Genomic DNA, 16,781 nt, shown 5'->3' on the forward strand with positions numbered 1-16,781 from the left:
CAACACAATCCTGTCTCAGAGCTCTACGGACAATTTCTTCGACCTCATGGCTTGGTTTTTGCTCTGACATGCACTGTCAACTGTTGGACCTTTATATAGACAGGTGTTTCTTTCCAAATCATGTCCAATCAATTGAACATTGATCATCTCAAGGATGATCAATGGAAACAGGATGCACCTGAGCTCAATTTAGAGTCTCAAAGCAAAGGGTCTGAATACTTATGTAAAAAGGAATTTGTGTTTTGTATTTTATTTTGCAAAAAATTCAACAAACCTGTTTTTTTTTTCTTTTTTTTTTTTTTTTTTTTTTTTTTAGTAAATTTGCTGTTTTCACTTTGTCATTATGGGGTATTGCGTGTAGATTCATGAGGAAAAAATTTTTTTGAATCAATTTTAGAATAAGGCTGTAACGTAACAAAGTGGAAAAAGTCAAGGTGTCTGAATACTTTCCAAAGGCACTTTGTATGTATATGTGTGTGTGTGTGTGTGTGTGTGTGTGTGTGTGTGTGTGTATATATACAGTATGTAAAATTTTTATATACAGTATCTCTCAAAAGTGAGTACACCCCTCACATTTTTGTAAATATTTGAGGATATCTTTTCATGTGACAACACTGAAGAAATGACACTTTGCTACAATGTAAAGTAGTGAGTGTACAGCTTGTATAACAGTGTACATGTGCTGTCCCCTCAAAATAACACAACACACAGCCATTAATGTCTAAACCGCTGGCAACAAAAGTGAGTACACCCCTAAGTGAAAATGTCCAAATTGGGCCCAAAGTGTCAATATTTTATGTGGCCACCATCATTTTCCAGCACTGCCTTAACCCTCTTAGGCATGGAGTTCACCAGAGCTTCACAGGTTGCCACTGGAGTCCTCTTCCACTCCTCCATGACGACATCACGGAGCTGGTGGATGTTAGAGACCTTGCACTCCTCCACCTTCCGTTTGAGGATGCCCCACAGATGCTCAATAGGGTTTAAGTCTGGAAACATGCTTGGCCAGTCCATCACCTTTACCCTCAGCTTCTTTAGCAAGGCAGTGGTCGTCTTGGAGGTGTGTTTGTATTCGTTAGCGTGTTGCAATACTGCCCTGCGGCCCAGTCTCCGAAGGGAGGGGATCATGCTCTGCTTCATTATGTCACAGTACATGTTGGCATTCATGGTTCCCTCAATGAACTGTAGCTCCCCAGTGCCGGCAGCACTCATGCAGCCCCAGACCATGACACTCCCACCACCATGCTTGACTGTAGGCAAGACACACTTGTCTTTTACTCCTCACCTGGTTGCCGCCACACAGGCTTGACACCATCTGAACCAAATAAGTTTATCTTGGTCTCATCAGACCACAGGACATGGTTCCAGTAATCCATGTCCTTTGTCTGCTTGTCTTCAGCAAACTGTTTGCAGGCTTTCTTGTGCATCATAAAATTTTAAATTTAAATAAATTTAAAAAATTTAAATAAATTTAAAAAAACAACAACCATGCAGACCAATTTAATGCAGTGTGCGGCGTATGGTCTGAGCACTGACGGGCTGACCCCCCACCCCTTCAACCTCTGCAGCAATGCTGGCAGCACTCATATGTCTATTTCCAAACGACAACCTCTGGATATGACGCTGAGCACGTGCACTCAACTTCTTTGGTCGACCATGGCGAGGCCTGTTCTGAGTGGAACCTGTCTTGTTAAACCGCTGTATGGTCTTGGCCAACGTGCTGCAGCTCAGTTTCAGGGTCTTGGCAATCTTCTTAAAGCCCAGGCCATCTTTATGTAGAGCAACAATTCTTTTTTTCAGATCCTCAGAGTTCTTTGCCATGAGGTGCCATGTTGAACTTCCAGTGACCAGTATGAGGGAGTGTGAGAGTGATGACACCAAATTTAACACACCTGCTCCACATTCACACCTGAGACCTTGTAACACTAACGAGTCACATGACACTGGGGAGGGAAAATGGCTAATTGGGCCCAATTTGGACATTTTCACTTAGGGGTGTACTCACTTTTGTTGCCAGCGGTTTAGACATTAATGGCTGTGTGTTGAGTTATTTTGACGGGACAGCAAATTTACACTGTTATACAAGCTGTACACTCACTACTTTACATTGTAGCAAAGTGTCATTTCTTCAGTGTTGTCACATGAAAAGTGTGAGGGGTGTACTCACTTTTGTGAGATACTCTATATCTATATATATATATATATATATATATATATATATATATATATATATATATATATATATACAGTTGAAGTCGGAGGTTTACATACACTTAGGTTGGAGTCATTAAAACTCGTTTTTCAAACACAATTTCTTGTTAAACTATAGTTTTGGCAAGTCGGTTAGGACATCTACTTTGTGCATGACACAAGTAATTTTTGAACAATTGTTTACAGACAGATTATTTCACTTATAATTCACTGTATCACAATTCCAGTGGGTCAGAAGTTTACATACACTAAGTTGACTGGGCCTTTAAACAGCTTAGAAATTTCCAGAAAATGATGTCATGGCTTTAGAAGCTTCTGATAGGCTAATTGACATCATTTGAGTCAATTGGAGGTGTACCTGTGGATGTATTTCAAGGCCTCTTTGCTTGACATCATGGGAAAATCTAAATAAATCAGCCAAGACCTCGGGAATAAAATTGTAGACCTCCACAGGTCTGGTTCATCCTTGGGAGCAATTTCCAACCACCTGAAGGTACCACGTTCATCTGTACAAACAATAGTACGCAAGTATAAACACCATGGGACCACACAGCCATCATACAGCTCAGGAAGGAGACGCGTTCTGTCTCCTAGAGATAAACGTACTTTGGTGCGAAAAGTGCAAATCAATCCCAGAACAACAGCAAAGGACCTTGTGAAGATCCTGGAGGAAACAGGTACAAAAGTATCTATATCCACAGTAAAACGAGTCCTATATCGACATAACCTGAAAGGCCACTCAGCAAGGAAGAAGCCACTGCTCCAAAACCTTCATAAAAAAAGCCAGACTATGGTTTGCAACTGCAAATAGGGACAAAGATCGTACTTTTTGTAGAAATGTCCTCTGGTCTGATGAAACAAAAATAGAACTGTTTGGCCATAATGACCATCGTTATGTTTGGAGGAAAAAGCAGAAGAACACCATCCCAACCGTGAAGCACGGGGGTGGCAGCATCATGCTGTGGGGGTGCTTTGCTGCAGGAGGGACTGGTGCACTTCACAAAATAGATGGCATCATGAGGAAGGAAAATTGTGGATATATTGAAGCAACATCTCAAGACATCAGTCAGGAAGTTAAAGCTTGGTCGCAAATGGGTCTTCCAAATGGACAATGACCCCAAGCATACTTCCAGAGTTGTGGAAAAATGGCTTAAGGACAACAAAGTCAAGGTATTGGAGTGGCCATCACAAAGCCCTGACCTCAATCCTATAGAACATTTGTGGGCAGAACTGAAAAAGTGTGTGCGAGCAAGGAGGCCTACAAACCAGACTCGGTTACACCAGCTCTGTCAGATAGAATGGGCCAGAATTCACCCAATTTATTGTGGGACGCTTGTGGAAGGCTACCCAAATAATTTGACCCAAGTTAAACAATTTAAAGGCAATGCTACCAAATACTAATTGAGTGTATGTAAACTTCTGACCCACTGGGAATGTGATGAAAGAAATCAAATCTGAAATAAATCATTCTCTCTACTATTATTCTGACATTTCACATTTCTTAAAATAAAGTGGTGATCCTAACTGACCTAAAACAGGGAATTCTTGCTAGGATTAAATGTCAGAAATTGTGAAAAACAGAGTTTAAATGTATTTGGCTAAGGTGTATGTAAGCTTCCGACTTCAACTGTACGTATGTCAGAGTGGGAACAATGTCCTCAATGCACTTCCTGATTCTCCCGAGTGGCACAGCGGTCTAAGGCACTGCATCTCAGTGCTAGAGGCGTCACTGCAGACCCTGGTTCGATCCCGGGCTATATCACACATCCGGCCATGATCGGGAGTCCCATAGGGTGGCGCATAATTGGCCCAGTGTCGTCCGGGTTAGGGGAGGCCGGGGTAGGCCGTCATTGTAAATAAGAATTTGTTCTTAACTGACTTGGCTAGTTAAATAAAGTCACGAGTCAGTGTATACGTCGATGCTATTCTCAGGGGAAACCCATAACATTTCCCAGTCCGTGTGATCGTATCAATCTTGATGCATAGATTCCGATTGGTCTGACCAATTTTCAACAGTCTGTACAGTCTTTACCATGAGTGCTTCCTTTTTAAGCTTCTGCCTGTAGGAGGGGAGGCTCAAAATGTAGACATTATCTGATTTACCGAAGGGAGGGTGGGGGAGGGCCTTGCCACTCTCCTGGAAGGGGGAGTAGCAATGGTCAAGAGTGCTCGATGAGCGAGTAGCACTGGAGATGTGTTGATAGAACTTTGATAGTGTTTTTGTCAGATTTCCTTTATTAAAGTCCCCAGTTACAATAAATGCGGCCTCAGGATATGCGGTTTCCAGTTTGCACAAAGTCCAGGTTAGTTCCTTGAGAGCCATGTCGGCTTGGGGGGAATATACACGGCCGTAACGATGACGGAAGAAAATTATTTTGGGAGGTAATGCGGTCGGCATTTGATGGTGAGGTATTCCAGATCGGGAGAACAAAAGGTCTTGAGTTCCTGTAAGTTACCATAATCACACCACGAGTAGTTAATCATGAAACATACACCTCCACCTTTCTTTTTCCAGGAGAGTTCCTTCTTCCTGTCCGCGCGATGGACGAGAACCCCACTGGCTGAATGGACAGAGACAGTATATCCTGAGAGAGCCATGATTCCATAAAATGGAGTATATTACAGTCTGGAAGGAAATCCTCGCCCTGAGCTCGTCTACTTTGTTGTCCGGGACTGAACATTAGCGAGTAATATACTCGGAAGTGGTGGATGGTATTTACACCTCCTGAGTCTGACTAGAAGCCCACTCTTTATTCCTCTTCTCCGGCGGTGTCTTAGAGCAACCCCTGGGATTAATGGAACTGCCTCGGTGTTCAAACAAAGGATCCAATTTAGGGAAATCTTATTTCTGGTTGAAATGCTGTTGAGTGATTGCCGATCTAATAGCCACAAGTTATTTTGGGCTGTAGGTAATAATGCAAGACACGTTCTGAGCAGGTAATGTAAGAAATAACACACACCAACAAAATACTGCAATGTTGACTAGGAGCTAGAAACAGGGCGACCATGTCTATAAGGGCCATCTTGTGCCATCAGTACAGACACTGTAATGTGTCTGTACTGGTATTTCCTCCTAGATCTCCACTTCCTCTTTATCAATGTGCTGTTTTATGTTTAAATATTTGAATAGTTTTCTTGGCAAGCCATGGTTCTCTGTCAGAAAACCCTCTCAATGGATTATTGGATCCTCCCTCATTGTACTGTGGTCCTCTGCTGCTGCTTCTGGCTACTTTAAACTGCAAATCTGACATCTTCACTGGAATTGCCAACTAGGCAGTTTTGATTCGGAAGCTGGACAACTTTGTGTGTGTGTGTCATCCACTCTGTTATACTGCTCAGGGTCAGTGTGAGTTCGTCTGTGATGTGTAGCACGCTGTTTGTGTGTTTTCACTTGAGTGTGTGCGGGTTTGAATTTGTGATTCACTGGTTCAATTCCCTCTGTTTTCTCTTTCACAGCCCGGACGATGTCGGAAGCTGCTGGTATATCCTACTGTCCGGGTCCGTCTTCATCAAGGAGTCCATGTTCCTGCCAAGAAGCAGGTAGGAACAACAGCAAGTTGGGACTGGATTTGATCAAATTGTCGGCCATTTTTAAACATGTTTTTGACCCAAGGGGGTCTTATATCAGAGTAGGGCTATATGTGCATCGGACTACAGACACTACAGGTGCAGACAAGTGAATAAAACTATGATGGTCACTGACTGAAATGTTAGTCTCACCGACTGAAATGTTCGTACCACTGACTAAAGTGTTAGTCTCACTGACTGACTGAATTATTCGTCCCCCCGACTGAAATTAGTCTCAATTAATAAACACAGTGATGAGATCCAGTCTTGCATGTGGGATTCACTTTCCCGACTGTGGGTGTCTTGAAACAATGCTCCTTTATGTAACAGACTGGCAATACGAAGCACAGTGACTTTAGAAGCTTAGCTCTAATAATTCTGTCAGTAACACTCATAGCTCATATGCATGTCTGGAGCATCGTTGCCACAGAGCGAAACAACGTAGGCCTATCTGAAAAATGCCAAGACAGCAGCTCCCCACGCTCAAATTTTACCTTTTCCGTTTTCCAAGGTGAAAGTGTGTCTCCTTGAGAGGGATTTGAGGATATTGGCAGATTAGACTTTAATGCTTGAGAGGTAACCTCATGGGAGAAGGGGTCTGAAAAATGTTTACTAAGCGTATGTTGCAGGCACTATGCAGGCACACAGGGAGGTACTTAGTTGTGCAGGAGGAGCTATATGGGTTTAATATTAGCCACTTAGTTGAACAGGAGGAGCTATATGGGTTGAATATTAGCCACTTAGTAGAACAGGAGGAGCTATATGGGTTGAATATTAGCCCACTTAGTTGTATAGGAGGAGCTATATGGGTTGAATATTAGCCCATTTGTTTTCGGAATAATGCACAGTACACTGTGACAGATAATCATATCACCTGTGCTGTTTCAGCCCAGTCTTTACAAAACATTAAGTGAAAGATAATGTATGTACATTTGGGAAGGTCTTGGAATTACTAATCTATGGAGTTTTAATGTATGCACATTTACAATTTGTAAATCTATATGTTGTGCTTGGTCAGCATGCATTGTGTGCAAGCAACCCCAAATATACAGCCCCACATAGATAGATGTGAAGAACCTTCATAACAACCAACATATGGCTCACTTCCAAAGCGAGAGTCACTGATAACGTTTTGATAAAGAAATCCCTATGTTACACTGTTTGCCTCGCAATGTAAAAAAAACCCTCATCAATCTGATTGGAGGCCTCTAGAGGTCATGGCACGATAAATCATCGCTATGATTACAGTGTGACCTTTCACACCATGGCTAGGCCTGTAGCCAGCCAATCAGAGCGCTCGGCACTGCATTAAGCCAGTCCATAAACGGGGTACAGGCGAGTGCGACAACGCGCCCAGGCGAGGGAAATTGGTTGTGACACGAGAACTTGAATAGACCCCCGATGGGAGTTCCTGGAGCTTTTAAAGACGAGGTGGAATTGAGTTTCAGACAGGGCCCTTTTTACCGAATGGGGAATGAGCCACTCTCTTCACTTCAACACCACCAGGAGTCTGGAGAACCTGATACACCTTCCATCTCTCCGTCTCTCGCGCTCTTGCTCTTTCTCTCACTCTATCACTTACTCACTATCTATCCCTCTCTCTCATTCAGTTACTCACACTATCTATCCCTCTCACTCACTCGCTCTCGTTGACACTTTTATTTCTCTAACTATTTCATGTACTCTCTTCTCTCATCTCGCTCTCTTCTCTCTCCTCTTCTCACCTCTCTTAGTATTCAGAGAGGGAAGTATGACTCAGACAGTTATTAAATTAAGAATCAAGAGCAGTCTGCCCTATTTAAACGAGGGTCGGCGTGAAAACGAAGACAAAACCTAATTTGTTCGGTGTATATAACTAGCTGTATATAACACATTCTAAATGTTTTGACTGGCATACATTACAGACACATGCAAATGTCAACAGCCTCACGGTCCAAATTAATAGATTGCAATCGTTCTGCTTGCCTTTTTTGGTTTAGAATAAGTATGCACAAAACATGGTACACATTTTTTTGTGTTTTCAATCATTGTCTTCAATGTAGCTAAAGGTTGATTCATATTGGCTTGTATAAGCGCTGGGGGTTTTATATGTCCACTTAAATATTTCTGCCAAATCTCTCATTCCTTTAATTTATTTTAGGATGTTTGAGTGTCTCCATTTAGAATTAACTTATAAACAGTTGAAGTCGGAAGTTAACATACACTTAGGTTGTTTTTCAACCACTCCACAAATTTCTTGTTAACAAACTATAGTTTTGGCAAGTCGGTTAGAACATCTACTTTGTGCATGACACAAGTAATTTTTCGAACAATTGTTTACAGATAGATTATTTCACTTATAATTCACTGTATCACAATTCCAGTGGGTCAGAAGTTTACAATACACTAAGTTGACTGTGCCTTTGAACAGCTTGGAAAATTCCAGAAAATAATGTCATGGCTTTAGAAGCTTCTGATAGGCTAATTGACATCATTTTAGTCAATTGGAGATGTACCTGTGGATGTATTTCAAGGCCTACCTTCAAACTCAGTGCCTCTTTGCTTGACATCATGGGAAAATCAAAAGAAATCAGCCAAGACCTCAGAAAGAAAATTGTAGACCTCCACAACTCTGGTTCATCCTTGGGAGCAATTTCCAAACGCCTGAAGGTACCACGTTCATCTGTACAAACAATAGTACGCAAGTATAAACACCACGCAGACGTCATACCGCTCAGGAAGGCGACGCGTTCTGTCTCCTAGAGATGAACGTACTTTGGTGCCAAAAGTGCAAATCAATCCCAGAACAGCAGCAAAGGACCTTGTGAAGATGCTGGAGGAAACAGGTACAAAAGTATCTATATCCACAGTAAAATGAGTCTTATATCGACATAACCTGAAAGGCCGCTCAGCAAGGAAGAAGCCACTGCTCCAAAACTGCCATAAAAAAGTCAGACTACAGTTTGCAACTGCACATGGGGACAAATATCGTACTTTTTGTAGAAATGTCCTCTGGTCTGATGAAACAAAAATAGAACTGTTTGGCCATAATGACCATACTTCCAAGATGGCGTAGCAGTGCGGTCGCTTTTATTTTTCGTCCTGTGTAAATATCCCGTTTCTTGTTTTTGTCTATATTTCTCAATTTTTTACTTTCATTCTTTAACTAAATATACTTTCCTGCAACCCGCCTCACCCAACGTGGAAAGGATTCTATTATTTCTTTATAACTTTCATCAAGAACCGTAAGCTGAAAATAGTGGCTACCTGTTATTAGTCACCGTTAGCGTCTTCACCATTGTCCGTGGCCTACACTATCCACCAGCCAGCTCTAGCTCTAGCCTGGACAATTCGTCGGCCAGTCTGCACAGCGTGCTATCGACCCAGCGTGCTATCGACCCAGAGCTTATTGGACTTTCTGCCGGAATCACTGGACCCTAGCGCCGGATCATCACAACCAGCTAGCTAGCTAGCTGCAACCTGTTGTTGGCTGATTACCATTACCATTGCCCTATAGCAAGCACCAGTTAGCCTTGAGCTAGCCTCAGGCCCATCTCCCGGCTATCTACCTCTCTGTCAACCGGACGGGACCTCCTAGTGTTGACACTGAGCCCCGCCGATCCAACACGACTGGTTTGCCGACGAAATAGTCTGATGTGGTTTCAACAGGCTTCCCGTTGCGACGACCACGAAGATCCATCTGCCACCCCCGGCCCGCTAGCACACGCAAACCACAACTGTGCTCCCTGCTAGCTGTGCAGAAGCACCAATTTGAACTGCTCTCGGACTCACATATTGCTGTTCACTGGACCTTATGATCACTCAGCTGCACAGCTGATGCCTGCTGGACTGTTCCTTTACACGGTACCCTGTCCTGTTTATTCTGTTTAGTCTTAGCCCAAACGTTATCGCTATTTCCAGTTGTGTCTTAGCTCTCTCTAATAACACATGTGACTGCTTTATGCCTCTCTCCCATGTCAATTATGCCTTGCCTATTGCTGTTTGGGTTAGTTCTTATTATACAATTTCAATGTAGAACCCCTAGTCCCTCTCAAACTGCCTCATACAGTTCCTTTGTTCCCCCCCCCATACACGCCGAGACCGGCTCAATCGATGCCTCCAATGACGCTATCTCTTTCATTGTTACACAACGCTTAGGGTTACCTGAACTGTACTCATATCCTTCCATATCCTTTTCTGTACATAATGCCCTGAATCTTTTCTACAACGCCCGGAGAACTGCCCCCTTTATTCTATGTACCCAACGCACTAGAAGACCAGTTCTTAAAGCCTTTAGTCGTATCCTTATTCTAGTCCTCCTCTGTTCCTCTGGTGATGTAGAGGCTAACCCAGGCCCTGCAGCCCCCAGTATCACTCCTACTCCCCAGGAGCTATCATTTGTTGACTTCTGTAACCGTAAAAGTCTTGGTTTTCTGCACATAAATATCAGAAGCCTCCTTCCTAAGTTTGAGTTATTCACTGCGTTAGCACACTCCGCCAACCCTGATGTTCTAGCAGTGTCTGAATCCTGGCTTAGGAAGGCCACCAAAAATTCTGAAATTTCCATCCCCAACTATAACATTTTCCGTCTAGATAGAACTGCCAAAGGGGGTGGAGTTGCAATCTACTGTAGAGATAGCCTGCAGAGCTCCATCATACTATCCAGGTCTGTGCCCAAACAGTTTGAGCTTCTACTTCTAAAAATCCACCTTTCCAGAAATACATCTCTCACTGTTGCCGCTTGCTACAGACCCCCCTCAGCCCCCAGCTGTGCCCTGGACACCATATGTGAATTGATCGCCCCCCATCTATCCTCAGAGTTCGTACTGCTTGGTGACCTAAATTGGGATATGCTTAACACCCCGGCCATCCTACAATCTAAACTAGATGCCCTCAATCTCACACAAATTATCAACGAACCTACCAGGTACAACCCTAAATCCGTAAACATGGGTACCCTCATAGATATCATCCTGACTAACTTACCCTCTAAATACACCTCCGCTGTCTTCAACCAGGATCTCAGCGATCACTGCCTTATTGCCTGCGTCCGTAACGGGTCCGCGGTCAAACGACCACCCCTCATCACTGTCAAACGCTCCCAAAAACACTTCAGCGAGCAGGCCTTCCTAATTGACCTGGCCCAGGTATCCTGGATGGATATAGATCTCATTCCGTCAGTAGAGGATGCCTGGTTGTTCTTTAAAAGTAATTTCCTCTCAATCTTAAATAGACATGCCCCATTCAAGAAATACAGAACTAAGAACAGATATAGCCCCTGGTTCTCCTCAGACTTGACTGCCCTTGACCAGCACAAAAACATCCTGTGGCGTACTGCATTAGCATCAAATAGCCCCCGCGATATGCAACTTTTCAGGGAAGTTAGGAACCGATATACACAAGCAGTTAGGAAAGCAAAGGCTAACTTTTTCAAACAGAAATTTGCATCCTGTAGCACTAACTCCAAAAAGTTTTGGGACACTGTAAAGTCCATGGAAAATAAGAGCACTTCCTCCCAGCTGCCCACTGCACTGAGGCTAGGAAACACTATCACCACCGATAAATCTACAATAATCGAGAATTTCAACAAGCATTTTGCTACGGCTGGCCATGCTTTCCACCTGGCTACCACTACCCCGGCCACCAGCTCTGCACCCTCCGCTGCAACTTACCCATGCCCCCCCCGCTTCTCCTTCACACAAATCCAGACAGCTGATGTTCTAAAAGAGCTGCAAAATCTGGACCCCTACAAATCATTTGGGCTAGACAATCTGGACCCTTTCTTTCTAAAACTAGCCGCCGAAATTGTCGCAACCCCTATTACTAGCCTGTTCAACCTCTCTTTCGTAACGTCTGAGATCCCCAGAGATTGGAAAGCTGCCGCGGTCATCCCCCTCTTCAAAGGGGGTGACACTCTAGATCCAAACTGCTACAGACCTATATCCATCCTGCCCTGCCTTTCAAAAGTTTTTGAAAGCCAAGTCAACAAACAGATCACCGACCATTTCGAATCCCACCGTACCTTCTCCGCTATGCAATCCGGTTTCCGAGCTGGTCATGGGTGCACTTCAGCCACGCTCAAGGTCCTAAACGATATTATAACCGCGATCGATAATAGACAGTACTGTGCAGCCGTTTTCATTGACCTGGCCAAGGCTTTCGACTCTGTCAACCACCGCATTCTTATTGGCAGACTAAATAGCCTTGGTTTCTCAAATGACTGCCTCGCCTGGTTCACCAACTACTTCTCAGATAGAGTTCAATGTGTCAAATCGGAGGGCCTGTTGTCTGGACCTATGGCAGTCTCTATGGGGGTGCCACAGGGTTCAATTATTGGGCCAACTCTTTTCTCTGTGTATATCAATGACGTCGCTCTTGCTGCTGGTGACTCTCAGATCCACCTCTACGCAGACGACACCATTTTGTATACATCTGGCCCTTCATTGGACACTGTGTTAACAAACCTCCAAACGAGCTTCAATTCCATACAACACTCCTTCAGTAGCCTCCAACTGCTCTTAAACACTAGTAAAACTAAATGCATGCTCTTCAACCGAACGCTGCTTGCACCCGCCCACCCGACTAGAATCACTACTCTAGACGGGTCTGACCTAGAGTATGTGGACAACTACAAATATCTAGGTGTCTGGTTAGACTGTAAACTCTCCTTCCAGACTCACATTAAGAATCTCCAATCCAAAGTTAAATCTAGAATCGGTTTCCTATTTCGCAACAAAGCCTCCTTCACTCATGCTGCCAAACATGCCCTCGTAAAACTGACTATCCTACCGATCCTTGACTTCGGCGATGTCATTTACAAAATAGCCTCCAACACTCTACTCAGCAAATTGGATGTTGTCTATCACAGTGCCATCCATTTTGTCTCCAAAGCCCCATATAATACCCACCACTGTGACCTGTACGCTCTTGTTGGCTGGTCCTCACTACATATTCGTCGCCAAACCCACTGGCTCCAGGCCATCTATAAATCACTGCTAGGCAAATCCCCGCCTTATCTTAGCTCATTGGTCACCATAGCAACACCCACCCGTAGTCTGCGCTCCAGCGGGTATATCTCACTGGTCATCCCCAAAGCCAACACCTCCTTTGGCCGCAATTCCTTCCAGTTCTCTGCTGCCAATGACTGGAACAAATTGCAAAAATCTCTGAAGCTGGAGACACTTATCTCCCTCACTAACTTTAAGCATCAGTTGTCAGAGCACCTTACCGATCACTGCACCTGTACACAGCCCATCTGAAATTAGCCCGCCCAACTACCTCATCCCTATATTGTTATTTATTTTGCTCATTTGTACCCCAGTATCTCTATTTGCACATCATCTCTTGCACATCATTCCAGTGTTAATACTAAATTGTAATTATTTTGCACTATAGCCTATTTTATTGCCTTACCTCCATAACTTGCTAAATTTGCACACACTGTATATATATGTATTTCTGTTTCTGTATTTTTGACTTTGTTTTGTTTTACCCCATATGTAACTCTGTGTTGTTGTTTTTTATCGCACTGCTTTGCTTTATCTTGGCCAGGTCGCAGTTGTAAATGAGAACTTGTTCTCAACTGGTTTACCTGGTTAAATAAAGGTGAAAAAAAAAAGAAAAAAAAAAAATCGTTATGTTTGGAGGAGAAAGGGGACAGCTTGCAAGCCGAAGAACACCATCCCAACCGTGAAGCACAGGGGTGGCAGCATCATGCTGTGGGGGTGCTTTGCTGCAGGAGGGACTGGTGCACTTCACAAAATAGATGGCATCATGAGGAAGGAAAATTATGTGGATGTATTGAAGCAACATCTCAAGACATCAGTCAGGAAGTTAAAGCTTGGTCGCAAATGGGTCTTCCAAATGGACAATGACCCCAAGCATACTTCCAAAGTTGTGGCAAAATGGCTTAAGGACAACAAAGTCAAGGTATTAGTGGCCATCACAAAGCCCTGACCTCAATCCTATAGGTGTGGTCAGAACTGAAAATGCGTGTGCGGGCAAGGAGGCCTACAAACCTGACTCAGTTACACCAGCTCTGTCAGGAGGAATGGGCCAAAATTCACCCAACTTATTGTGGGAAGCTTGTGGAAGGCTACCCAAAACGTTTGACCCAAGTTAAACAATGTAAAGGCAATGCTACCAAATACGAATTGAGTGTATGTAAACTTCTGACCCACTGGGAATGTGATGAAAGAAATAAAAGCTGAAATAAATCATTCTCTTTGCTATTATTCTGACATTTCAAATTTTTTAAATAAAGTGGTGATCCTAACTGACCTAAAACAGGGAATTTTTACTAGGATTAAATGTCAGGAATTGTGAAAAGCTGAGTTTAAATGTATTTGGCTAATGTGTATGTAAACTTCCGACTTCAACTGTATCTTCATTAATATAACACGGTTACTCCCAGCCAGCAGAGCTAGAAAGGGTTAATGGAGGCAGTGCCCTATATTAACCCTTTATTGATCACACTTTCCATTTTAATTTGTCATCATTCCCCATATAACCTAGCAGAACACCCACACTTCGCCTGAAGAAAACTCCCTGATCTTCTTACACTGTCTTGCCTAATGGTAACCACAACCATTTGTCAGCTGTTCCCAGCAAGCTTGGGTCCAGTTTTATAGGAATATAAACCTTGTTGCCATGTGAAAACTGACTCCTGCCTTTGTCCCAAATGGCATCCTATTCCTTACAGTATGTAGTGGACTACTTTTGACCAGGGCCCATAGGGTTCTGATCAAACGTAGTGCAATCTATAGGGAAAAGGAAGCCCTTTACGAACTGTAACCGGTGTCAACCCCTTACGAACTGTAACCGGTGTCATTTCTTGATGAAAACAAGATGTGCCGTTGTCTATTGAACTTCTGTAAAGCCTCTGCAAGACGCACAAGGACATTTTGTGTCGGAGGAAAGTTCTCTGCACATTTTTGCTGTTGTGTGAGTTGTAGTGTTTTCCCCGACCACAGAAAATATTTGTCGACCGACAGTCGTCTTGTTCTTTCGACCAATCGATTCGTCGAAATGTTTAAACTTATTTTTTCATATCCATATAGACAGACATACATAAAATCAACTACATATGCACTGAGCTTGTCTGATGCTTTAAGCACACTGTTTGATTAAAGAATTAAGACACACAAATAACTCTAAAAAGAGCCTGATGGTCACACTGTGCGCCTGTTGTCTCATTCTCCTCCCTACTGCAGTGAAAAGGCACCACAGCACAGCAAGTGTTTATTGCACTGTCCGTGCTGAAGCTGCAACAACATTTCAGCCATTTAGTTTCTTACTTGTTTCTGACTGAGAAGTTATGTTACCGAAATCCCACATTTGTTTACGAAAACCATTCCCTATTCCCTCAAACCCTTGCTCTTTACGTGAAACATGTAAGCATCGTATGCATGTGACCAATAGGGCCTGACCTATTGCCTATCATAATCACAACAATAAATTGGTTATAACAAACTCCGAACACAGTAACACATGACAGCAAAATGGATGCGGAGGACATGAAAAAGAAACTCGAAACGGTTGAATGTTTACTGGTTGCTCATGAGGGAATGGGGAAGTCAGATCTGTGGAAGACATTTGACTTAGTTGTGGAAACTACTGGAGATCAAGATAAAGGAGGGTATAGGAGCGAGCGTTGCGTGATTATTGTGTGCTAAACATTTGCTGTTAGATTACAGTATTATTTTTTCTGACCATTTGGAATACTCAAACAGACAACAGAAGCAAGATATGTCTTATTTCTGTAGATATAAAGTAACAAAAGTTTGTACTCACCTACTCATTCCAGGGTTTGTATTTAAAAATATAAAACTATTTTCTACATTGTAGAATAATAGTGAAGACATCAAAACTATGAAATAACACATATGGAATCATGTAGTAACCAAAAAAGTGTTAAACATATTTGAGATTCTTCAAAGTAGCCACCCTTTGCCTTGATGACAGCTTTGCACACTCTTGGCATTCTCTCAACCAGCTTCATGAGGAATGCTTTTCCAACAGTCTTGAAGGAGTTCCCACATATGCTGAGCACTTGTTGGCTGCTTTTCCTTCACTCTGCGGTTCAACTCATCCCAAACCATCTTAATTGGGTTGAAGTCGGGTGATTGTGGGGGCCAGGTCATCTGATGCAGCACTCCATCACTCTCCTTGGTCAAATAGCCCTTACACAGCCTGGAGGTGTATTTTGGGTCATTGTCCTGTTGAAAAACAAATGATAGTCCCACTAAGCGCAAACCAGATGGGATGGTGTATCGCTGCAGAATGCTGTGGTAGCCATGCTGGTTAAGTGTGCCTTGAATTCTAAATAAAGCAAGTCTCTTCTTCTTATTGGTGTCCTTTAGTAGTTTTTTCTTTGCAGCAATTGGACCATGAAGGCCTGATTCACACAGTCTCCTCTGAACAGTTGATGTTGATGTGTCTTACTTGAACTCTGTGAGGCATTTATTTGGGCTGCAATCTGAGGTGCAGTTAACTCGAATGAACTTATCCTCTGCAGCAGAGGTAATTCTGGGTCTTCCATTCCTGTGGCGGTCCTCATGAGAGCCAGTTTCATCATAGCGCTGGATGGTTTTTGCGACTGCACTTGAAGAAACTTTCAAAGTTCTTGAAATGTTCCGTATTGACTGACCTTCATGTCTTAAAGTGTAATGATGGATTGTCGTTTCTCTTTGCTTATTTGAGCTGTTCTTGCCATAATATGGACTTGGTCTTTGACCAAATAGGGCTATCTTCTGTATACCACCCCTACCTTGTCACAACACAACTGATTGGCTCAAACACTTTAAGAAGGAAAGAAATACCACAAATTAACTTTTAACAAGGCACACCTGTTAATTGAAATGCATTCCAGGTGACTACCTCATGAAGCTGGTTGAAAGAATACCAAGAGTGTGCAAAGATGTCATCAAGGCAAAGGGTGGCTACTTTGAAGAATCTCAAATATAAAATATATTTTGATTTGTTTAACACTTTTTTGTTTACTACATGATTCCGGAGTTTTGATG

At 43.0% G+C, this 16,781-nt stretch overlaps 1 protein-coding gene across 4 annotated transcripts in view; it reads left to right on the plus strand.

Annotated features, from left to right (window-relative positions):
* LOC311107821 (rap guanine nucleotide exchange factor 2-like) overlaps positions 1–16,781 on the plus strand; it is a gene marked incomplete at its 3' end in the record, with an annotated part of 149,212 nt that overhangs the window by 59,750 nt on the left and 72,681 nt on the right. For all 4 annotated transcript variants that reach the window (XM_084150379.1, XM_084150380.1, XM_084150381.1 and 1 more), the window contains exon 4: positions 5,668–5,751. In XM_084150379.1, the coding sequence (XP_084006505.1) occupies positions 5,668–5,751 (84 nt within the window). The remainder of the gene's footprint in view (positions 1–5,667; positions 5,752–16,781) is intronic.

The sequence above is a fragment of the Coregonus lavaretus genome (genome assembly GCF_964263955.1).
Source record: "Coregonus lavaretus genome assembly, chromosome: 32".
NCBI classification, from domain to species: Eukaryota; Metazoa; Chordata; class Actinopteri; order Salmoniformes; family Salmonidae; genus Coregonus; species Coregonus lavaretus.